General features: G+C 43.5%; 1 protein-coding gene across 1 annotated transcript in view; it reads left to right on the top strand.

Annotated features, from left to right (window-relative positions):
* si:ch211-163c2.2 (hemicentin-1) overlaps positions 1–2,824 on the top strand; it is a 56,742-nt gene extending 53,918 nt beyond the window's left edge. Inside the window, exons 6-9 of the mRNA XM_059540178.1 lie at positions 1,699–1,941; positions 2,052–2,324; positions 2,545–2,643; positions 2,741–2,824. Of these exons, the coding sequence (XP_059396161.1) occupies positions 1,699–1,941; positions 2,052–2,324; positions 2,545–2,643; positions 2,741–2,790 (665 nt within the window). The 3' untranslated portion in view covers positions 2,791–2,824. The remainder of the gene's footprint in view (positions 1–1,698; positions 1,942–2,051; positions 2,325–2,544; positions 2,644–2,740) is intronic.
* Positions 2,825–24,864: the final 22,040 nt, after the last annotated feature.

The following is a 24,864-nucleotide window of genomic DNA, read 5'->3' as shown; positions in this document are numbered from 1 at the left end:
AAACTATATATATATATATATATATATATATGGGTTGTCTGTTGATGCAAATTTTTCATCTAATGAATTATGTGTCGATTAATTGATCTAAATAATCACAAATACACTTGGTTGTGAAAATACCCCAAAAAGAAAGAAATAATTGATTTCCTTCAACATAAAATGTATTAGACGTTTAGGCTACAATGGCTTTACATAAAATATTCAACATAAAAGAAGATACTTTGAGAAACATCTCAGTTTTTTCATTCATGCAATGGAAGTCGTTAGTAACCAAATCTTCAAAATACCTTATTTTATGTTCCACAAAAGAAAGTATGTCATTCAGGTTTGAGTAAATGATGGGATAATTACTTTTTTTGGGGGGGTGAACAATATCTTTGAGGTGAACAACACCCCCCCCCCCCCTTTTATGAAACAATAGTCTAAATAAGAAACTAATACTGCCAGCAGGTTGCGGTAAATGTCCTTATGAGTCATTCATTCGATTCTTTCAAATGACTAATTCATTCAGGAGTTCAGTGAACGACTCACTTTAATGGGCTTTTGAATCATTGGTTCACCAGATTCGTTCAAAAAATGAAACACGGCTGTGTCTCTCTGAGATGCACAGCCATTCTGCTGTGGCTTTAGTTTATAGGTAATATTTTTATTGGAAAAACAGAGCAAAAACAGATCATATTGTGTTATACTTTATATCACACAATAATGTATTACACAGTGATGTAGAATATAATATATAAAACCCAATAATATAATTTTATATAGAATTGTGTTTTATTTATAAAATATAACATCATATTAACTTATTTACGGTTGTGTAAAATCACATTAGGGACAAACAGCAAACATGCCTCAATATCTTGAATTTTAGGGGCATACAGTAACTGTATTTATGAAATAGTTGCCATGCATCATATCAAAGTCCTTTTCTATAGTCTTTGATCATATTTGATCATTATACGCGCACACACACACACACACACACACACACAAATATCTTCCTTTTCCTCACCATCAACATGAAGACCCAACAGTCAACGGAGCCAGACAGATTTTGTGGAAGATTCGAAAACAATAGAATATCATTCAGTTACTCCTGAATTAAGAATATGACAACCCTTGTATTAGTCAGCTTTGTTTTATATGAGCCTTATAAATCTCACTTTGTTTTTGATCAGATACTTTACCAATCTGTCATCAGGTTAATCATTATAAAAAAATACAATAAATGCTGACTTGACATCAGCGTAGAATAAAACTTTGAAATGGTCCAAAACACTACGGGTTGCTATGTTTAGTAATATAACTTTTGCTCCGCCCACTTCCGGCTTGGCGCTGCTGTCCTGAGACTGCTGCTCGGGATTATTGGAGATGTTACAACACAGCGTCTATCATTTATCCACTGCTTATCATGGCAGATATACTGCTGATGAGTACCAAGAACAAAGCCATACACGTGATTCGCAATGCAATAAATCTGCAGAAGCATTTGATATCACGCATAAGGTGCCATGATTTTCGCAAAACTATATTCACTGAATGTAATAAAAAAAAAATAATCGAAATTAATACCCATCCCTATAAAGGTGAAGGCTAATGAAATATTAAAACATCATTAATATAACTTATAAGTAGTGAAAGATAATCACTCAAGAATATTTATTAACTCAAGATTGTATCGTGAAATATTTACAGACAAAACCAAAATATGTGTAAAGCCGCAGAGTTCAGTGTTCACTGGAGACACAGTTACTCTGAGCTGTGATGTGGGACAGTCAACGAGACGAACGATTGTCTGGTACAAAGACTTCATGAGAATAGAAACTGGTGATGAAACAAAAACATTGAGAAATGTGAGAGTCTCTGATGGAGGACAATATGCATGTGCTGTAGGAAAAGAGACCAGACAAGGCCATAAAGTCATGCTAACAGTGAGAGGTAAGTGCTGTTTTTACAGTGCAATCTGATTTTGAGTTCACTATACAAAAATGAAAATGAACAGCATTCATCAACAGTATTATGTTCTGTCCTAAATAAATTTCACACAGAGAGACCCAAGCCTGCGTTGCGTGTTGAGCCTGATGTACATGTGATCAGAGGACAGACGGTCAATCTCACATGTGACATACAGGAGACAGACGTCAGCAGCTGGAGCTACATCTGGAGTAAAGATGATTCAGAGATTGATGTCAGTCAGTCACAGGAATACAGAATCAGTTCTGTTAATGAATCTCACACGGGTCGTTACAGCTGTACTGGAAGAGAAACAGGAGGATCACGATCCTCACACACCAGTGATACAGTTACACTCACCGTATCAGGTGAGAGACTTTATATCTGTTTATCACGCTGACTGCAGGAGCAATAATAAACAGAACAAGATTCACAAACAGGTCCAAGAGGCATTACATTCAGACAAAATCAACTCGATTTTACATCCATGATCAGACTTTAACAAAACAAGTCCTATTAAATATCTTAGATAGGACTAACATGTTTTGATATTCATGAAATTGTCTGATTATGTTTCCTGTCTTTAAGCTCCATCGTCAGTGGTCAAACTGCTCAGTTCTCTGCTGGCAGCTTCTCTATATCTGCTAGTGTCCATCATACTGGGAGTCAAGTGCTACAGAGCTCATGGTGAGATCTCTCTCTTTCTCATCCGTTCTTCTACAGATCTATCATTGTTATCAGTAATTTTAAAGGTCACTTATTACATATTTTGTGTGTTTTGCAGTTCAATCTGATGAGTCTGTTGAGATCAAATATACTGTTACAGAGGAGTGAAAGTCTGCAGTCCTGGTGAACACTATGTTTTTCTTCTCTCATATGAACTAGTGCAGCTTCCCTTTGAGTCATCTCTTTATTTATGTTTTTAATCTATTTTATATCTATTTTCAGTATTTTGAAGCAAATTGTCAAATACTTGTCTTCATTATTGTTTTCAATATAAATTAATCCATGTAATTTCACCAGCTCTTGGGAGTCTAGTTTTGTTTTACTGACTCTTGAATTTCTGCTCTGTTTAACCTGATGATAAACTACTGAAGTAGTTTAAGTCTTTGGTTCATTTAATTGTGAAGATTTTGTGAAGGGGTGGGTCTTGCTTTTTTGAAAAATTACCTACTTTAGAAATATTTTGTAGTTTAATTATATACATAATCTGGAGGTAGATTGATGAGAGGTATAATTCTTTTGGTATAATATGTTCTTCTGTTTAATTTGGGATCATTGGGTTGGGTAGGATGGGAATGTTATAAAATGTAAAATTGCAATTTTGCAATGAAGATTCTATGACAAAAAGAAAAAGAAAAAAAGACATCATTGATGTGCAGCTTCGGGGAAGATTTTTTTCAAAAAATCCTAAAAAGCAAACTTTCTTATATTTTAGATTCAATGCACACAAACTGAAATATTTAAAGTTTAATTATTTATTTCATTTTTTAATTCTGATGGTTACAACTTACAGCTTAGGAAAATAAAAAAATCTGTATTTAATCAAATTTTATATTCCATTTTGAGCTTGATTTGAGTATAAATACTGGGGGGAAGTCTACTGATTTGATAGTTGTCCAGAAGACGGTAAGCCACAGATGGTCATCACTTAATTGATGCTGTATCGAAAAATATTCATAGAAAGTTGACTGGAAGGATAAAATGTGGTAGGAAAATGTGCACAGAAAACAGTGATGACCGCAGCCTTGGGTAGATTGTCAGGAAAAGCAGAATTCAATAACTTTTTCAGGAAACGAGCTGTCACTCCTAGAACCAAGCCAATATAAGAAGCATCTCACCTGAGCTAAGGAGAAAATGAACTGCGGACTCATTTATATGCTTACGTACAGAAACCGCAATGAAAAGAGGCATACACTAATTCCTAAGCAAAAGCACCTGCATGTAAACTCTGACAACTGCATACATACCTTTTGGAGACTGGGCTATTTGTCGACACCTGATGGTAATGTAGGGGATTTACATTTTCTATTATGTGGAGACTTTTATTTTGATGTTTGTCACGGGCGCCGCCATTTGAGGTTTTGACGAGTTGCGCGGAGAGAGCGGGGAAGAGCTGAAATTGAATGTTGATCTCGTGTAGTCAATCCTGGAAAAAAGTCCTGTTTAGACCCGCGACATACATAAGAGCTGCATGACGTTGCCTCAGAGTCTTCGTGTATGTGAAGAAGTTTAACGAAGTAAGCGTTAAAACGAGTTTTCTGCCGTGTTCATGCATGAAGCTGGGCAAAAGGCCTGTTAGTTTCATTAAGTCTCAGTCACGTAGGAGTTAAATAGTCTCGTGTTTTCTTTGTTTCAAACAGTTTTTGTTCAAACAGTGATTGCTGTTAATGATCATGTGAATTAAAAGGTTTGCTGAGTCGTCGGATAGGGTCGTGCGTTGTTTGTCTTCTCATTGTGCCTTCCATCAGCTGGGATTGCAGCCTCGTTGAATCAAGCTGCCGTCGTCAAGATCGCGAGGACAATCGCTGAGGGTTAGTGAGTGAAAAAACAGTACCCTGCCATCCATTGGACATCCTTCAGCACCTCATTCACGAACCAAGAGTGGTGATGTAAATTATTTTCCTCTTTTCCTTCTGAACACTGGTAAGCAAACTACCATTTTCTGTCAGTGAGTCATCCGAACTGAACTGTTAAATCGTACAGTTATTTTTGATGGAACTGTGATCAGTGAATTTTCCTGAAAAGGGATTCCTAGCCTTTCTTTCGTGTACATAACTGAACTTTTTGGGACTGTGAAATCCATATATGGACAGAGTATAACTTTTTACCTTTCTTTTCCTGGATTTTTGAATCGGATTGGAGAGAACTTCCAAGTGAACTTTGTTTGAAAGGTTGAGTTAACTGTAAACTGTAAAACGTTACTTACAATAAGTGATACTGATCCTTATTTTGTTCAGATGAACTGAAACGACACAAATTTGTTTTTTTCTCTCTTTATTATTTTCAACATTTTTATTTCACATTGATTTGTCTGTACTTGAAATTGTTTTTGTATACTTCCTGTGAAAACAAGCAAAACAGAATAATTTAAAATCTATAATTCTTGCAGTAGAAATAAATGTAAAATTTGTTTGTAAGAGAAAACTGTTTATGCTGAGTCACTTATACTAAGGAGTGGGGGCGTCTTACCTATCCTGTTAGATTCGGGGGAGGGCGGGTTTTGCAGTTAACTAGGTTTACCTCCTGGGTTTTCTACATATAAACACTTCAGGTGGCTGCCGTGTATTGAGTAAATCCTGAAGCCCACCTCGCCTATTCTTGAGCATTACACATTGCAACACGATAGACACAACATACAACTAGTCTAACAGTTGTACAAAGACTAAAAGCATTGGGTGGGGGGACTAGGATCCTGTTGCTCACTCAGTCATCCTTAGTATAGTGCTGAATATTTCCCCCACAAGGCGGTGGCATATTCCCCTCCGCCACATATTGGTGTTACGAACAGGATCAATTCCTGGTTTTAATTCAGTGTAAGTTCCTGGTCCTAGAGCCGACACTATGGCTGAACTGGAAGAATTAAAGAAACAGTTTGAAGAGATCCAAAGGCGGTTCGGTGAGCAGTCATGCATGTTGGAGCAAGCCAGAGCCGAACAGAGAGAGGCGCTTTCCCTCGCTAAAACTGTTATTGAACAGCAGGCTGCCACTCAGAGAGCACCATCTACTGTTTACATCCCTAGGGATCGTAAGCTTCCAGAGTTCACCGGATGTCGTTCCAAGCCTGGTGAGTTGAGTATAGAAGAATGGATAAGTTCAATGAAGTCCGCCTTCAAGGTGATGAAAATTCCTGAAGAAGACAGAATTGAGTTTGTTTAGCCGTATTTAAAAGATGAGGCTAAGATGACAGTCGAGATCACGCTTAACGGAAAGGAGAAGTCAGTGGATGAGATTTTCGATGCTTTGGATCAGACTTATGGGGACAAACTTCCCATTGGCAGCAGACTGAAAGAGTTTTATGACCGCAAACAAATGCCTGGAGAAACCATCCGTTCTTATGCTTATGACTTGCAGGAAAAGCTGAGTATCATCCAGAGTCAAGAGCCATCTAGAGTTCCTGATGCTGATGGAGTTTTGAAGGAAACGCTTGTGTTAGGCCTCAAAGACGATTCGCTACGGCGTGAAATGAAGAGGAGAGTTAAAGCTGAGAAAGACCTGACATTCATCCAGCTTATGCAGGAAGCTATTACTTGGTCTGAAGAAGAGGAGGTGCAAGTTCCAAGCAATCCGAGAACCAGTACTCGTCCACGTGGTGTCGTTCATACTACCACTGCAACGGAGAGCTCTTCAGCCCCTCTCACCCTGGAGTCACTCCATGAAGCTATTCAACAGATAGCTGCCCGACAAGAAGAACTGTTTCAGATGGTAAACAGCAAAGAAAAAGTGAAGGAAAACAAGGCAAAAAGTGCACCTTTAAAAGATAGTGAAGGGAGGTACATCTGCTATACGTGTGGTAAGCCAGGGCACACAAGCCGACGTTGTCTTCAGAGCAGAGGAAACTCTAGTAGAGTGCAACCTCATACAGTAGAGATAGAAAAGACAGCTGATCGAGATACTTCAGTGTTAGAGAGCCCAGGTCCATCCGTTATAAGATGTCATACTGCAGACTGTGATACATAGAATGTTTCCAAGTCACTTTGTGAAAGTGCTTTTGGTGATTGCATAACCATAGAAGTGGAAATTGCAGGAATCAGAACTATCTGCCTCTTGGACACAGGGTCAGAAGTGACTACTATCACCGAGTCACATTTTAAGAATCACTTTGGAGAAGTTGTTCTGTCGTCTGCCAACTGGGTCCGACTTACAGCAGCAAATGGCCTAGACATTCCCATCATTGGATGTCTGGAAGCAGACATAGAGTGTTTTGGGAAGACGTTGCATGGAAAGTGCGTGTTTGTGATCAAAGAGAGCGATTGTAATGGGACAGAGTTGAAAGGATTGCCTGGCATTATTGGGATGAATGTGTTGAGTGAAGTTAAGGATCTATTCATGACCACTAAAGACATGAAGAAGATGGACAGGTATAGCCATGGTTTCAAGGAGGCAAAGGTCCAGCGAGTTTTGGCTAACAATAAGATGCAGACTGAGGCACTGAGCTGTGGTGACAAGATTGGCTTTGTGAAGGTTGCTGGGAAGCAATCAATAACTATTCCACCATTAAGTGAACGTGTTTTGGAAGGCCGCTGCAGGATACCACCAAAAGTGAGCAGTGTTGGTTGAGGCCTCGTCAAATGTCAGCCTACCTAAGAGTGTTCTGATTGCTAATGTGCTCGCTAAGACAGCCGATGGTAAAGTTCCAGTCAGAGTGTTAAATTCTAGTGAAAAGCCTGTAAAGCTCCCACCACGATGTAGGATCGCAGCGCTGTCCAAGCCACAGGAAGTTGTGCCTAAAGTGCTTGTTGAGTTTGAGGAGAAAGAGGATGCTTTGCATGTTAAGGCTGTGCAGCAACGTCAGGTGAAGGCGGAGGTAGGCATCACAGAACAGCTGCCAGTTCCAGTGCAAATTAATCTACAGAACCTCACAGAAACACAACGTTGCAAACTCCAAAACTTACTGGCTAAGCACAGTGATGTGTTTTCAAAGAATGATTGTGACTTCGGTTTTACAACTGCTGTCACACATAGTGTACCAACAGGAGATGCTCCTCCCATTAAGCAAAGACATCGCAGAATCCCACCTCAGGTTTTTCAGGAAGTGAAAAAACATGTTCAAGATTTAGTATCTCAAGGTATTCTCAGAGAAAGCTGTAGTCCATGGGCATCTCCAGCTGTGATCGTGATCAAAGAGGATGGCAGCGTACGCTTTTGCTGTGATTACAGAAGGTTGAATAAAGTGACCTGCAAAGATGCGTATCCTCTCCCTCGTGTGGAGGAATCACTGGATGCCTTGGGAAATGCACAGCTGTTCTTCACCCTTGATCTTACCTCCGGGTATTTCCAAGTAGCGATGAGTGAGGAGGATAGAACAAAGACGGCGGTCACCACTCCCTTTGGACTGTTTGAATGGACCAGGATGACATTTGGACTTTGCAATGCACCTGCAACATTCCAGCGTCTGATGGGGGTGGTGCTCGGTGATCTAACGTTTGACATACTGCTCATCTACCTGGATGACATTATTGTTTTTTCAAAAGACTTCGAAACCCATTGTCAAAGAATGGAAATAGCATTCAACCGGTAGAGACAGCATGGTTTGAAACTGAAACCCAGCAAGTGTTTCCTTTTGAAACCCGAAGTAAAATTCTTGGGTCACCTAATTTCCTCCCAGGGAATAAAAGTGGATGGAGAGAAAACTCAGGTGTTGGAATCCTGGCCTGCACCCACGAATGTCAAGGAGTTAAGACAGGTCCTTGGATTCATGAGTTACTACAGGAGGTTTGTTCCTGGTTTTGCTCAGTTAGCCCGGCCCCTTCACGCCCTGGTTGGTAAAGGAGGGAAAGAGAAAATCGTTGAACCTCTTAACTGGACAACAGAATGTCAAACTGCATTTGACAAACTCAAGCAGTGTTTAATGTCTCCGCCAGTTCTCGCGTACCCGGATTTCAGTCAGTCTTTCACACTCACAGCTGATGGAAGCCTGCATGGTCTTGGGGCGGTGTTAAGTCAACGACAAGGAGGGGTTGAGCGTGTGATCGCGTATGCAAGCCGGGGTCTTCGTGGATCAGAAAAGAACGATAGAAACTATAGTGCTTTCAAGTTAGAGCTACTTGCCTTGAAATGGGCTGTAACTGAAAAGTTCAAAGAATACCTGATCTACTCCAAGTTCTCTGTGATAACTGATCACAACCCTTTGCGCTACTTGGCAACCGCTAATTTAGGAGCTGTTGAACAACGGTGGATAGCTCAGTTGTCGGAGTTTGATTTTGAAGTCTACTACAAACCAGGACGGCAAAACACCAATGCCGATGTGTTGTCAAGGATTCCATCCGGTAAGGAGCCTGAGCAAGAGGACTCTGCTAAAGACTTCATTAGGATGAATTCAGATGAAGTGCGTGCATGTTTATGGCCAGTTGCCAACAAGCATCAGATAGTACAAGCATCGGTTCGTGTATCAGTGACGAGGAAAGTCCCTGGATATAGCTGGAGTGATATCGAAGAGCAACAAAAGATTGACCCTCATATAGCTCCTATATACCGTGCTGTGCTAACCAACAAGAACCTGAGTCCAGCAGAGCAACGCAATATGGATGTTGAGTTAAAAAAGCTTGCTAGACAATTTGCGCGACTCAAGCTTAAAAAAGGAGTGATGTTCCGTACTATCTTTGATCCCCGGGACGGAGAAGAAATTTGTCAATTAGTGGTTCCAGAACCCTTGCGGTACAAAGTGTATGAGAGTCAGCATGATCATTGTGGCCATTTTGGAGAAAGAAGCACATTGGAACGCATGAGGCGGAGTTATTACTGGCCGACAATGAGTAAGGACATTCAAAACTGGATTCAGGAATGCAAGAGATGTGCCCTTGCTAAAGACGTTTTTCCTAAAATACGAGCCCCAATGACATGTACTAATGTATCTGCCCCGTTGGAAGTCCTTGCTATGGATTATACAGTCTTGGAGGAATCTGTGGGAGGATATGAAAATGTCCTCATCTTGACTGACATGTTCACTCGTTTCACGGTAGCAGTGCCAACCAGAAATCAGACCGCTCATACCCCTGCAAAAGCCCTTGTGCAGCATTGGTTTGTCCATTACGGATGTCCTGCACGACTACACTCCGACCAAGGTCGATGTTTTGAAGCAAATGTCATCAAAGAACTGTGTAAAGTCTATGGAATCGGAAAGAGTCGCACAACTCCATATCACCCGCAGGGTAACTCCCAGTGCGAAAGGTTTAATAGAACCATGCATGATATGCTAAGGACTTTACCCCCGGAAAAGAAAAAGAATTGGAAACAGTATCTGCCCGAGTTGGCGATGGCATACAATAGCCGAATCCACACTTCAACTGGCTATTCGCCATTCTATTTAATGTTTGGAAGGGATGCAAGAATGCCGATGGATATTCTTAACGGGAGAGACTTGGAGGACAGTAGAGCTGACAATCTTGATGATTGGGTGAAAAACCATCATGACAGATTAAAGACTGCTGTTGAAGTAGCCAACTCAGCAGCACAGGAGGCTTCAAGGCGAAGAAAAAGAGCCTATGATCGGAAATCGCATGCCGCACTTATGAGACCTGGTGACCGTGTTCTGTTACGGAACCATTCACATAGGGGAAGGAATAAGATACAAGACCATTGGGAACCCTTGCCTTACACTGTAGTGAAACAGAATCACGCAGACACTCCAGTTTACACCATTCGCCCAGAGAAAGGGGGCCCATGTAAAGTTGTACATAGGGATCAACTCAAACATTGCACTTTTCAGTCATCACTACCACCTTGCACATCTAGACGTGAATCTAGAGCACACATAGGTCAGGCACACACTGATTCAGAAGATTCTGATGTTCTTGCAGTCCCTGTTGTTACATTTGCACCCGCTACAATCACAGACACACAAGGTAGAAGGGCAGGTGGGGATGAATCAGAGACAGGTATCAGGGACCATGTCGATGAAATGTCAGCTGATGATTCAGTAGATCAGTCTGTACTCGAGTCTATGAATTCAGGTGATTCCGAAGCTGAAAGTGAAAATGAAAGTATTACTGAACCTAGACGTTCACAGCGTTTGAACAGAGGTACTTTGCCTGTTAGGTATAGGACTGACTATGTCTTGAAATAAGCTTATGTCAACCTAAAGGTTTGTATGTTTCTTTTAATGTGAAGGTTTTTCAATCTTGCTAATTGAAAGTGTTTCATTGCTCTACTTGTTTTCTTTTGTGGAAAGAATATTTACCTGCTATTCTCTGTCATTTATTTTTCAGGACTGAGATGCTGAATGGAGGTCCGGTGGCATGGCAGGGTTTAGCAGGGGGGAATGTAGGGGATTTACATTTTCTATTATGTGGAGACTTTTATTTTGATGTTTGTCACGGGCGCCGCCATTTGAGGTTTTGACGAGTTGCGCGGAGAGAGCGGGGAAGAGCAGCGGTGAGCTGAAATTGAATGTTGATCTCGGGTAGTCAATCGCGGAAAAAAGTCCCGTTTAGACCCGCGACATACATAAGAGCTGCATGACGTTGCCTCCGAGTCTTCGTGTATGTGAAGAAGTTTAACGAAGTAAGCGTTAAAATGAGTTTTCTGCCGTGTTCATGCATGAAGCTGGGCAAAAGGCCTGTTAGTTTCATTAAGTCTCAGTCACGTAGGAGTTAAATAGTCTCGTGTTTTCTTTGTTTCAAACAGTTTTTGTTCAAACAGTGATTGCTGTTACTGATCATGTGAATTAAAAGGTTCGCTGAGTCATCGGATAGGGTCGTGCGTTGTTTGTCTTCTCATTGTGCCTTCCATCAGCTGGGATTGCAGCCTCGTTGAATCAAGCTGCCGTCGTCAAGATCGTGAGGACAATCGCTGAGGGTTAGTGAGTGAAAAAACAGTACCCTGAAAAAATTCTAAAAAAATAAAAACATGTATCTATTATCTGTTTCATGTATCTATTATAACATTTATGTAGTTTTGTTTGCTTGGCTGTTTCCTTATAAAAGTCCAGAAATTTGTCGTCAGGTGTCGTTTTAAATTATATGACGTCATTACATAGCCGTCTTGCCACCAGCCAATCGCTGCACTGATGATCATGGTTTCGAGTATCGATACATATCCCCTTTTAAGACAACACATGAACGCGCAATTATCTCAGATAACTCAATCCAGCGATACTAATCATACACAACAGGTGTGTTCGAAGAACCCAATTAGCCGGATCATGATTAGCATGATGATATCATCTTGGATGTGTCATTTGATCTCGGATGTAATAAGCGATGTACGAAGAACGGGCCCCATGTCTGAAAAGAGTCATATTTATTTATTTATTGTGGGAACGGTGAAGAGAGAGACAGGGCAAACATTTTAGCATTTTAGGTCAATGTTGCCATCTAATCAGAAAATATTGTCTTAAATAGCCTACTGTACATGTTTCAAACACTTAATCTTTTATTACAATGGATTTTGACCAAATATATTCAATCTTGATTGTTGAAAATGCTGCGATTTTTTTATTTTTATTAATTATGGATATATCATGTAAAAAAAAACTTGCATAAAAAAATACTTTAAAGTAACTATAAATGAGCATGTAAAGCAAATATCTTTAAAGTAATTTTTGTTTGGTGCATGCCCCAAATCCGTGCAATGCTCTCACCTTTTTTTCTCTTTACCTGTTTGTATCTCTGTGTTTTAAAAGGGATTATTAAAATGACAAGTTGATACATAAGGTTTTCTTGCACTGTTGGAGAACATGCCAATATCAAAAGGCAATTTGCAGCAATGTCTGGATTCCCAAATTTAATCAGTGCATTTGACTGCACTCATATTGCAGTAAGGGCTCCACATGAGAATGAGTTTATGTGAATCGAAAATGGGTGCATTCCATAAATGTGCAAGTTATTTGTGAGCCCAATATGATTCTGACAAATATCATGGCAAGATTTCCTGGTTCAACACATGACTCGTTTATTCTAGCGCACATCAGTGTAGGGAATAGACTTGAAGCAAGGGCTGTGTGCTATGGCTGGTTCTTGGTAAGTTAAAACTACATACTGTATAATGACAAATGTCAACGTTTTTTAATAAATTTAAATATCATATTTAATTGTTTAGTTTGAAGACTCCTGTAACAAAGTTTGTTAATGACTGCGTTTACATGCAGCCAATAACCCGTTTAAAACTGGGATATTAGCAATAACCCGGTCGCGCACGGCCATGTAAACACCGGCAAAAACCCGGATATGCTCATATCCCGGTTTTTAAAAAATAATTAAAAAAAATATCTGCCCCAAACTATTCATTATCCGCCTGCTGCTGCTGTTGTTGTTGTTGTCTTTGGATACAGGAAGAAAAATCGGAAATGATGCATAATGCGTCTTGTTGTCCGTACGTCCAGACGCTAACCGTGCGTCGCCGTTCACATCGGGATTGGCGACTCTTTACACATTCTATGCATACGGGTAATCCCGAATGTTTCAGAAACCCGAATAGTGATCTTCTTCCAGACTGACTACGTTTACATGCTGTTAAAATTCGGGTTATGGTCGGGTTAAGGAGGCGTGAACTAGCGAACATTCAAATAAAACTTTAATAACAAAATAAACACAAATTGTAGATGACTGCCGTACACAAACAACCATAACACAAAATAAAGCCCAGGACTGGTCCTCTCTCATCCTTCATTGTCGTTACTCTTCTTTTTATCCTTCTGGGCTCCTCCGTGGGACTCGAGACTGGCGCAGTTGTCGCTCATTTCCAATTACGCCTCCATCTTCTGTCATGAGACTGTAACGAAGAGGCTGAGGCAGAATGTGAATCCATTTCCAGGAGTTTATTAAAGGAAAATCTTATAATCAGAGTCATGTAACCAGGCAAAGTGGTAATACCGTAAGAGTAGTCCAATCTTTCAACATACACAGGGGTTAACCAATAGGCAGAGACGAGTAGGCAGGCGAACAGGTCAAACACAAACATTAGTCCAATCAAGTAGTAAATCCAAAGGGGCAATCCAAGAGACGTGAACGAGGTAACAGGCAGAATCGTGATCAAACAGGCAGTCAGAATACTCACAAGGAAAATGCTTGGTAAGGCAGGTTAACTGGCAATACTTCGCAGTGAAGTAACACGCTGACACATGTTAAATAGTCCCAAACAGGAAATGACTGTAGAAGCAGAGGGAGTGGTGAACAGTCAATACGCCGGTGAGGGCTCCATCTGATGGCGGGGCGTTACAGAAACCTCCCCTCCCTAGGAGTGCCTCCTGGCACTCGGCGCAGGCGTCCCAGTGGTCGTGGCGCTGGTCGATCGGGTCTAGCTCGATGGAAGTCCTCCATGAGAGATGGATCCAGAATGTCGCTGGCGGCTACCCATGACCTTTACTCAGGTCCATAGCCCTCCCAGTCCACGAAATATTGCAGCTGACCCCCTCTCCTTCTCGAGTCCAGTAATTCCTTGACCTTGTAGGCCGGTGCTCCATCAATGTCCAGTGGCGGCGGTGGCTCTTGAGCCTTATGATTTGGGTCAGCATCCGTGTGGACCGGTTTCAGCAGTGAGACATGGAAGGAGGGAGAGATATGGTAGTTAGCAGGAAGCTCTAATTGGTACGTGACTTCATTGATTCTTCTTAGAATTTTAAAAGGGCCAACGTACCTTGGGCTGAGCTTCCTGCTTGGTAGTTCTCTGCTGTAATAGGACCATAAGTATCGGCCTAATTCCTGATTCAATCTTTCCACCTGACCATTGGCTTGGAGATGATAACCAGAGGTGAGACTGACGTTGATACCCAGTTGTTTGCAGAAGCTCTCCATACTTGGGATGTAAATTGGGTACCTCTGTCACTGACGATATCCTCCAGGATTCCATAGTTCCTGAATACGTGGTGGAACATAGCCTGTGCCGTCTCCATGGCAGTGGGGAGTCCTTTCAAGGGGAATAACTGGCAGGACTTGGAGAATCTGTCAATGATAACAAGGATTGTAGTGAAACCATGGGACAGCGGTAAGTCTGTAACAAAGTCTATTAATAGGTGAGACCAGGGACGTTGTGGAATGGGCAGAGGTTGCAGGAGTCCAGAGGGTAATTCCTTGGGGGTCTTAGATTGAGCACAAACCTGACAAGCTTTGACGTGATTAGTGACGTCCTTGGACATTGAAGGCCACCAGAATGTGTTACGCACCAGGTGTAGAGTGCGGGTGATACCTGGGTGGCAAGAGCTGACTGAGGAGTGGACCCACTGAATGACTCTGGGACGTAGACTTTGTGGAACGTAATGGAGGTTAGGAGGGCAGTTGGTAGGAGCTGGATCTTGGATTTGTTCACGTTGGATCTCCTCCATGATATCCCAAGTAATTGGAGCAATGATTACTGATGGGGGAAGAATATATTCTGGGGTTTTGTTGTCCATGAGGAGATGATACTGCCTGGATAGAGCATCTGCCTTACTGTTTTTACTTCCTGGGCGATAAGTCATTGAGAATTGGAAGTGTGCAGAAGAGGGACCATCGAGCTTGGCGAGGGTTGAGTCGTTTTGCACTTTTAATGTACTCCAGGTTCTTATGATCGGTAATCACCTGGAATGGGTGGATTGCTCCCTCGAGCCAGTGCCTCCATTGCTCTATCGCTGCTTTCATAGATAGGAGTTCCTTATTCCCTACATCATAGTTTTGTTCGGCTGCCGTTAACTTCCTGGAAAAGAATGCACAAGGGTACAGTTTACCCGGTTGACCATGGCGCTGGGAGAGTACAGCCCCAATGCCTGAGTCCAAGGCATCTACTTCCACGATGAATGGTAAGTTGGGGTCAGGATGCTTGAGGATAGGAGCCGTGGTAAATTTAACCTTTAAGATATTGAAGGCTTGAGTAGCCTCCTCACTCCACCTGAGCTTGGAAGGTTTCCCCCTGAGAAGTGATGTCAGTGGTGCTGCAACCATGCTGTAATTTCTAATGAGCCTTCTTAAAAGTTAGCAAAACCCAGGAATCTCTGAAGTTCCCTGATCGGGGCCACTCCGTTACTGCCTTACCTTGACCTCGTCCATCTTAACACCTTGATGACTAGGAATTATGTCTGTGTGACGTGAAACTCACATTTCTCTGCCTTCACGTACAGGTGATTCTTTAGGAGTCGAGTGAGGACGGTCTTGACATGGTCAACGTGTTCTGCTTCAGACTTTGAGTAGATGAGAATGTCATCAATGTAGGCAATTACGTACTGGTTAAGCAGGTCCTGGAAGATTTCATTTATGAAGGACTGGAAAGAAGGTGGGTGAGTTGGCAAGTCCATACGGCAGGACCTGATACTCATAGTGCCCTCTAGTGGTAAGGAAGGCAGTCTTCCACTCGTGGCCCTCCTTGATGCGAATGAGGTTGTATGCACTTCGTAAGTCTAGTTTGGTGTAAATCTTTGCTTCACGGAGCTGTTCCAGAGCTGAAGGGACCAATGGCAAAGGGTAGCGGAATTTTATTGTGACGTTGTTTAATCCCCGATAATCAATACAGGGCCTGAGTCCTCCGTCCTTTTTCTCCACAAAGAAGAACCCTGCTGTAGCTGGAGAAGTAGAAGGTCGGATGAGTCCTTAACTCAGGGCCTCCTCAATATAATCCTCCATGGCTTGGGATTTTGTACGAGATAAAGAATAAACACGACTCTTGGGGGGCATGGCATTGGAGAGTAAATCAATACTACAGTCCCAGGGACGCTGAGGTGGTAGCTGCGTTGCCTTAGTTTTGCTAAAGACCTCTACTGGGTCATCGTAACAAGGGGGAATATTGACAGTCTTGGTACTCGAGGGACTTTCAACACTAGTGATACAACAAGGCTGGGGAACTGACGAGAAACAGTGACTTTCACAAAAAGGCTGACCACTTGGTCAACTCACCCTGATGCCAGGACAGGATGAGGTCGTGAATGGACAGCCATGGGAATCCGAGGATGACTTCATGCTTAGGAGAGTTAACGACATAGAAGGATATGGACTCCTGGTGAAATAACCCTAATTGCAAGGTAAGTGTCTTGGTTTGTTGAATTATTCCAGTTCCGATTGCTGTGTTGTTGATGGCTTTGATCTTATTGGGTGGGTTACATGGTTGAACAGGTAAGTTATATTTCTTGACGATATCTTCATGAATGAGATTTAATTCAGCTCCGGAGTCGATCATTGCTGTCAATGAGATGGACAGTTCTTCAGTTTTTAAGGTAAGGGCAAGTTTGAAGGATTGATTATTTAGTATTGACAAGTGTTCCATATTTACCAAAATGGGCTTCTGGGCCTTGTGTGGACATCTCTGGCAACGATGGCCTGGTTCACCGCAGTCGAAACAGAGACGGAGATGGCATCGCCGTGCTCGTTCACTTTCCGAAAGTTTGGTAAAGGTGACTTGCATGGGTTCTTTGGGAGTTATAGTTTTAATTAGTTGGGATGACAGGCGGGATTTCCTTCACATACCTTCCTCGCAGAGTCTGTCTCAGCAAATTATCCCATTCTTGATTGCAAGCGTGACGAAGTCAGTAAATGATGAATTTTCTCCTTTACATACTAGCTCTGCCTGGAGATCCGTGTTGAGACTTCTCTGGAATACGGCTTTTAGAGAGACATCATTCCACCCACTCTGAACACAGAGGGTGCGAAACAAGATAGCGTACTCTGCGGCTGTTCTGTTTCCTTGCGACATTTGTAGAAGTTGAGTTGATATATCCTTGCCCCCTGCGGGATATTCAAACACTTCTCGAAGTTGTTGCAAGAAATAGTCAAAGGATCATCTGAAACTCATGTCAGTATCCCAAATAGCTGCAGCCCATTCAATTGCCTTCCCAACAAGGACATCATGACGGCACATTTCTTTTCGTCAGAATAAATTTGTCTTCCTGATTGTGGAAATAAATCTACACTTGACGAACAAAGCCCCGACATCTATCAGCAGAACCATCAAATTTATCGGGTAATGCAAAACTCACCGCTGTAGTCGTGGTTGATGGAAGTGACTGGATGTAGCTTGCCAAGTGCTCATTGACTTCTTGAAGTTTACTCAACTGATCGTGGTACCCCTTTAGGACTTCACTTTGATAAGCGAACGCCACTTGCATGTTAGTAACTTCTGCTGGATTCAGTTGTGGCGAAGTATTCTGTAACGAAGAGGCTGAGGCAGAATGTAAATCAATTTGCAGGAGTTTATTAAAGGAAGATCTTATAATCAGAGTCGTGTAACCAGGCAAAGTGGTAATACCGTAAGGGCAGTCCGATCTTTGAACATAACCCATTGGTTATCCAATAAGCAGAGTAGGCAGGCGAACAGGTCCAACACAAACATCAGTCCAATCAAGTAGTAAATCCAAAGGTGCAATCCAAGAGACGTGAATGAGGTAACAGGCAGAATCGTGATCAAACAGGCAGTCAGAATACTCACAAGGAAAACACTTGGTAAGGCAGGTTAACTGGCAATACTTCGCAGTGAAGTAACACGCTGACACATGTTAAACAGTCCCAAACAGGAAACGACTGTAAAAGCAGAGGGAGTGGTGAACAGTCAATACGCCGGTGAGGGCTCCCTCTGCTGGCGTGGCGTTATAGAGACATACTTTGCTTTGAACGCCTGCCAGTCCTTCTGCCAATCTGCCAGTCCTTCACTCTTAAAAATAAAGGTGCTTTACGATGCTTTTTTGTCTAAATGGTTCTATAAAGAACCTTTACCATCTGAAGAATCTTTCTGTTTAACAAAATGTTCTTTGTGGCGAAAGAAGGTTCTTCAGATTATATTATTAAAGGTGAGAAAGAGATGGTTCTTTAAAGAACCATTTGACTGAATGGTTCTTTGTGGAACAAAAAATTGTTCTTCTATGGGATCGCTGTGACAAACCTTATAAGCAGCTTTATTTTTAAGAGTATACGTGGTTCCTGCAGCATACCTGCAGAGTATACTGCAGCAGACGGGATTTGAGTCCATGTTTGTGGCTCATGTGCTTACAGGTTATTATGCACTGGGTCACACAGACAAACCCTGTTCCCTTTCATAGGTCACTAGCCCTCTCCCTCCTAGTGGACAGGAGAGGCGTGTTTCCCCCTCCTACAGTGAGCTGTTGGACGTGGTTTCTCGTGCAGTGGGTAAATTGGGGCTGGAATGGAAGGTTGAGAAGGCCGAGGCCCAACCTTCTTCGAAGCTGGACGACCGTTTTTTAACCAGTCGGACACCTGCACAGCCCCGGAGGCCTTTACCTTTTTTCCCGGACCTCCACCAGGAGGTTTCGAGGTCCTGGAAACAGCCGTTCTCGGCGCGGATTACGAACGCTGCAGCTGCGGATTTCACCACCATTTCTGACATGGCAAACCATGGCTATGCAGCGATACCGCCGGTGGAAGAGACTCTCGCCGAGCACCTCACGCCTAATTCGGCCGCGGCATGGAAGTCTCGCCCCCTTCTTCCCTCTAAGGCGTGTCGGGTCACGTCCAATTTAGTGGGGAAATTCTACATGGCCGCTGGCCAGGCGGCTGCTTCGCTCCATTCTAGAGCCCGACCGATATGGATTTTTGGGGGCCGATGCCGATATTAACTCGAAAAGAGCCGATTAATAAGCCGATATTTTGAATTTGAAAATAAACTGGATATTAGACCCATTTCCTATAAACTGCACTTACACAACATTCAATAGCAAAATATCTGCCTGTTCTTTGTATGTGGGCTGTATAAACCATTTTCCAGAAGGGATTTATGTTTAAAAAAAGCCTTAGATTACAGTCTCAATGACTAAACAAGTGCACATCAAAAGTTTATATTTTTTAATGATCAAAAAACAGTCTGATTTTAAACATTTAACACTTTTACTTTCTTCCAGTTGAAGCTGGTTTTAACAGTCTGTGTGTGTACTGTAAATAAATTATAACACTAAAGTTAAAGTATTTGCAGAAGTAGTCCCACACTTTGCTGCTACAGCATTCACCTTTTTCAGCCATCTGTAGGGCAGAAAGAGAGACAGAGAAAGAATAAGCATGTGTATTAATAATATCACCATGTATCATTACTCATGTCATCATTAGAATTATAATAATAATAAACAGGGCTCTCCTACATAGGCAAAAATGAGAAATATATATATATATTTCTTTATTTGTCAAGCAATAGGTATTACCTATTACCTACTTATATTTAACAATATTATTACAACATTTTCCTGTTATGTCTGTAAAGCTGCTTTGAAACAATCTGTAAAAAAGAAAAAAAGAAAAGAAAAAAGCGCTTGTTCAGCTCACATTTAGTTACATGTCCCCTCTGGTTTAATCATTTCTGACGCACCTATTGTAGTTACTGTAACTACACTATATTTGCTCTCACAGACACATTCACAACGGATCCGTATATCTTCTCCTCTTCTTTTTGTGCAGTCTGAATCAAAACATCGTCATGCGCTGGCGAGCGTAAAGTTAGCCTACTGTTACCGGAAGATTACGGAATCAATTCGAAGTTGAATGGTTAACGTTAGTGTCATGAACACACCGCTGTCAATTTTGAGAAAAACCACCTTCAAACAATGCATTTAAGGGGCCTGCTAAAAAGGAAGCTATATTAGCTTTAGAATAACATAACAGCTGTTGTTTTTTCAAGGCACTCTGTACATAACTTCTAGTCATTGACTACACGCGCCCCACAGCCACAGTTACGCGGTCATTATGTGGGAAACACTGCAGATATATTTAGAATAAGTTAAACGCTAACGTTATAGTTTGACCTCTTATTGACGTTCGCGCTCTTCCACTGATAAACATGGTATTATCTCTGTGGCTAATCTAAAATAGCAATGCATTAGCGGCTGTAAGTGATGTTACAGAATATTAAGAAGTGATAATGATAGGACCGTTAGCTAGAACTACCACCCCGTTTTTATATAAAGTGTATGAACTAAATCATTTCACATGACGAACGACAGACTCACCGTCAAAACTGTACATCTCCGTGGCTTGGCCAGAGAGGCTTGGCTGATCGCTTTCTTCTTCTTTGTGGATTTCTGGCGCTGTTGCAACTGGGGAGTTGGAGAGCTCCCTCTGGTGGGCAAACCATGCAACACTCATAACATGATTGAAGCATGAGATTCTGTTTCTCATGTTTCATCGGTCGTTATAAACGCCGATGCCGATTTAAATGCAATAAGCTCATATCGGCCTATAATATCGGCCAGCTGATATATCGGTCGGGCTCTACTCCATTCTATGGCGGTCCTTCAGGCCTACCAAGCGGAACTGTTAAAAGGATTAGATGAAGGGGAGGGTATTTACACCGGAGGCGGTAAAGGAATTACGACGGGCAACGGATTTGGCGCTTCGGGCTACCAAACATACTGCTCGAGCAGTGGGCTGTTCCATGGCCGGTTTGATCACGGTTGAGCGCCACCTCTGGCTTAATCTCACGGACATCAAGGAGAAGGATAAATCGTTTCTCATGGACACCCCTGTTTCCAAGGATGGTTTGTTTGGAGAGGCTGTCACTTCAGTGGTGGAAAAATTCAGGGCAGCGAAACAGCAATCTGCCGCTTTCCGCCAGCTGATTCCCCACAGACCCAGGGAGGTTGAACGCCGTCAGCCGCCCGGGCGTTCTCGCTCAACCTCCTCTCACCGCCAGCGAGTAGCCTCTCGGGAGGAGCCTTCACCTATGGCGCCCCCTCGCAAGGACTGGGGCCCTAGGGTTGTCCCACCGGCTCAACAACGTCAACTTAAGCGGTTGAACCTGAGTGCGATGGCTAACGCCTCTCGTTCTCGGGCACCGAATAGCAGCTCCTGATCTTTTTGCTGCTTGCCAGGGACTGTGCCCTCCGCTAGAGAGTGCTGTTGGACCGCTGATGCACATCCAACATTCTCATTGCAGTCCCCATGCTCAAACTTTGACTGTCTCGCCGCAAACAGCGCCTTTGAGGGGCATTTCAAAGGGTCCTGCATGGACGGCCCATCATGACGGCTCGCACAGCCGCCGCTTTTCCACTAGCGGCAGAGCCCGATGTTCAATCGGTTGGCCTAACTCCTGCTGTGGACGCGTTTCAGGATTACGCACGAGATGCAACAACTATTATGCATACACTTCCCCTGTGCACGAACACCGCAAGTTTTTCGTGCCCGGACATTTCAATGTGTGTGACAGCGTTGCAGGAAACGGACATTTTGAGACCGCTAATATTGTTTCAGGCCGCGTGGGAACGCTTGCCCGGCATTTCTCAATGGGTGCTACGCACAATTTGTCACGGATACACCATTCAGTTTCGGAAAGGCCCACCCCCTTTCCGTGGAATTCTATCCACGGTGGTGAAACCGATGGATATAGCGGTGCTGCGACGGGAGATGTCAGCTCTACTGAACAAAGGGGCTATAGAAGAAGTACACCCCTCTCAGATGGAGTCAGGGTTTTACAGCCGTTATTTTGTGGTACCAAAAAAAAGACGGCGGATTACGACCCATTCTGGATTTACGCCGTCTGAATCTTGCACTCAGGCCGAGCAAATTCAAGATGTTGACAGTGAAGTCTATTTTGTCTCAGATTCAACCAAACGACTGGTTTGACACGATCGATCTGAAGGATGCATACTTTCATATTCAGATCATCAAGAGACACAGGAAGTTCCTCAGATTCGCTTTAGAGGGCAAAGCGTATCAGTACCGCGTTCTTCCCTTTGGCTTAGCTCTAGCTCCCCGTACGTTTTCAAAATGCATGGATGCAGCTCTGGCCCCGCTGCGGCTCCAAGGCATCCGTGTTTTGAACTATTTGGACGATTGGCTGGTGTTAGCGCAATCGCAGACTCAAGCACACTCTCATCGGGATTTTGTGCTGACTCATTTACACAGCCTGGGCTTATGCACGAATTTCCAGAAAAGTGTGTTAATCCCCTCTCAACGGATAACCTTTCTGGGAATAGAACTGGACTCTCGCGCGATGACAGCGAAGCTTTCTCTTCCGTGCGCTCAGTCGATTGCGTCATGCGTGCGGCGCTTCAGAGTGGGTCACGCAGTGATAGTGAGATTGTGCCTGAGACTTTTAGGTTTAATGGCGGCGGCTCTTCCCGTAATTCATCTGGGATTACTTCACATGCGCACGTTTCAGTGGTGGACGAAACGATGGAATATTTTACCCCGTTGTCATCCGCATCAAACGATCTCGGTGACACGGAGGTGTGTGATGTCATTAAAACTGTGGATGTCAGCCGAATTTCTCCGTACCGGGGTTCGGCTGGGGATCTGTGCTTCCTGAGAGACTGTCACGACAGATGCGTCTTTGACCGGTTGGGGAGCTGTTTGTCAGGGGCGCCCAGCCCACGGAGTGTGTACAGCAGCACAACGCAGCTGGCACATAAACAAATTGGAATTACTGGCGGTTTTTCTGGCTCTCCAGTATTTTTCGAGTCTGCTGATCGGCCGTCATGAGCTGCTCAGGTCAGACAACACAGCGGTCGTGTCGTACCTGAATCATCAGGGGGGATTAAGCTCTCGCCCCCTGTGCAGGCTGGCGAGACGTATTTTTCTTTGGTCTCACAACAAATTTCTGTCGATCCGGGCTGTTCATATCCCCGGACGACTGAACTTCGGAGCGGATTTGCTATCCAGACAGATTCTGGAGCAGGGGGAATGGAGATTGCATCCCCAGACGGTGAATCACCTATGGCGGATTTTCGGAGAAGCGAAAGTAGATTTATTCGCGTCGAGCACGACTAAGCATTGCCCGCTATGGTTCTCCCTATGCCCTCCATCGCCCCTGGGCTTGGATGCGTTAGCTCACAGCTGGCCCAGGACCAGTCTGTATGCGTTTCCCCCAATTCGTCTGATCCCAGCGGTATTATGCAGAATACGGCTAGACAGAGTGGAACAGCTGTTGCTGGTGGCTCCGCGGTGGCACATACAGCCGTGGTTTGCGGATCTGATCAATCTGTTAGCGGGCTCTCCGTGGGAGATTCCCTTCAGACAGGATTTATTATCGCAAGCACAGGGACTGATTTGGCACCCGAGGCCAGATCTGTGGAAACTGTGGGCGTGGCCTTTGAGCGGAGTGAGTTAATATGTCCCGGTCTTTCTGTTGAAGCCACCAAGACTATACTGAACTCTAGAGCAGCTTCTATGAGACGCTTTTATGCTTTCAAGTGGAGACTGTTTATGACCTGGTGTGAAACTCATAATATGGATCCAGTTTACTGCCCAGTGGCTTCAGTACTGGAGTTCCTTCAGGACCGTTTTTCGGATGGAGTGACACCAGCCACCCTGAAGGTTTATGTGGCAGCCATTTCAGCTTACAACAAATATATAGGTGGTGTCTCAGTGGGCTGTCATCCACTGGTTTCTCGTTTCATGCAGGGTGCGCGGCGGCTGAGACCTTTCCGCCCTGTGCGAGTTCCTTCATGGGATTTATCCATTGTGTTGCATGGTTTGTCAGGGCATCCGTTTGAGCCCTTGGAAACTGTATCGAATAAAATCCTGACTCTGAAGACACTTCTTCTTATGGCTTTATCCTCCCTCAAAAGAGTTCGGGATTTACAGGTTCTCTCTGTCTCACCCTCATGCATGGAGTTTGCACCGGGCTCTGTGAAGGTATTGTTACGACCTAGGCCTAATTATGTCCCTAAGGTCGCATCTAATCCCTTTCGCTTTCAGCAGGTGGTCCTGGAGGCTTTTTCCCCTGCTGTGGCGGAGTCTGGAGATCTAAGTCTTTGCCCTGTGAGAGCTTTAAAGACTTATGTGGATCGTACTGCCCCATGGCGTGAGTCTGACCAGCTGTTTGTCTGTTTTGGGCATAAGAATAAAGGCCATGCAGTTACAAAACAGCGCATGTCCCATTGGCTGGTGGAGGCAATATCCTTAGCCTATCAGGCGCGCGGGCTCGCTTCGCCTTTGGGAGTTAAAGCTCATTCCTCGAGAGCAGTGGCTTCTTCTCAAGCCTTTCTCAGTGGATCTTCTATGGATGATATCTGTGCTGCGGCAGGCTGGTCCTCACCGAGCACTTTTATCAAGTCTTACAGTCTGGATGTGAGGATGGCTCCTGGCTCCCGGGTTCTCTCCGCTTGAGCAGATGCTTCCTTGGATCCCAGCTATCAGGTACGTCAGGCGTTATGGTATAGCGTTCCCATAGTGGTGACGTCACCGCAGCATTGAAGTGACCTATGAAAGGGAACATCTCGGTTACGTATGTAACCTTGGTTCCCTGAATAGGGAACGAGATGCTGCTGTCCTGGCCGTGCCAAATCTTGATAGCATTCTTCTTCTTCAGTCATGAAATCTGAGTTAAATGGAGCGCGGCACCAGGTATATATAT

The sequence above is a fragment of the Carassius carassius genome, chromosome 3, assembly GCF_963082965.1.
Source record: "Carassius carassius chromosome 3, fCarCar2.1, whole genome shotgun sequence".
Classification (NCBI taxonomy): domain Eukaryota; kingdom Metazoa; phylum Chordata; class Actinopteri; order Cypriniformes; family Cyprinidae; genus Carassius; species Carassius carassius.
This window is presented reverse-complemented; position numbering and strand designations above follow the sequence as displayed.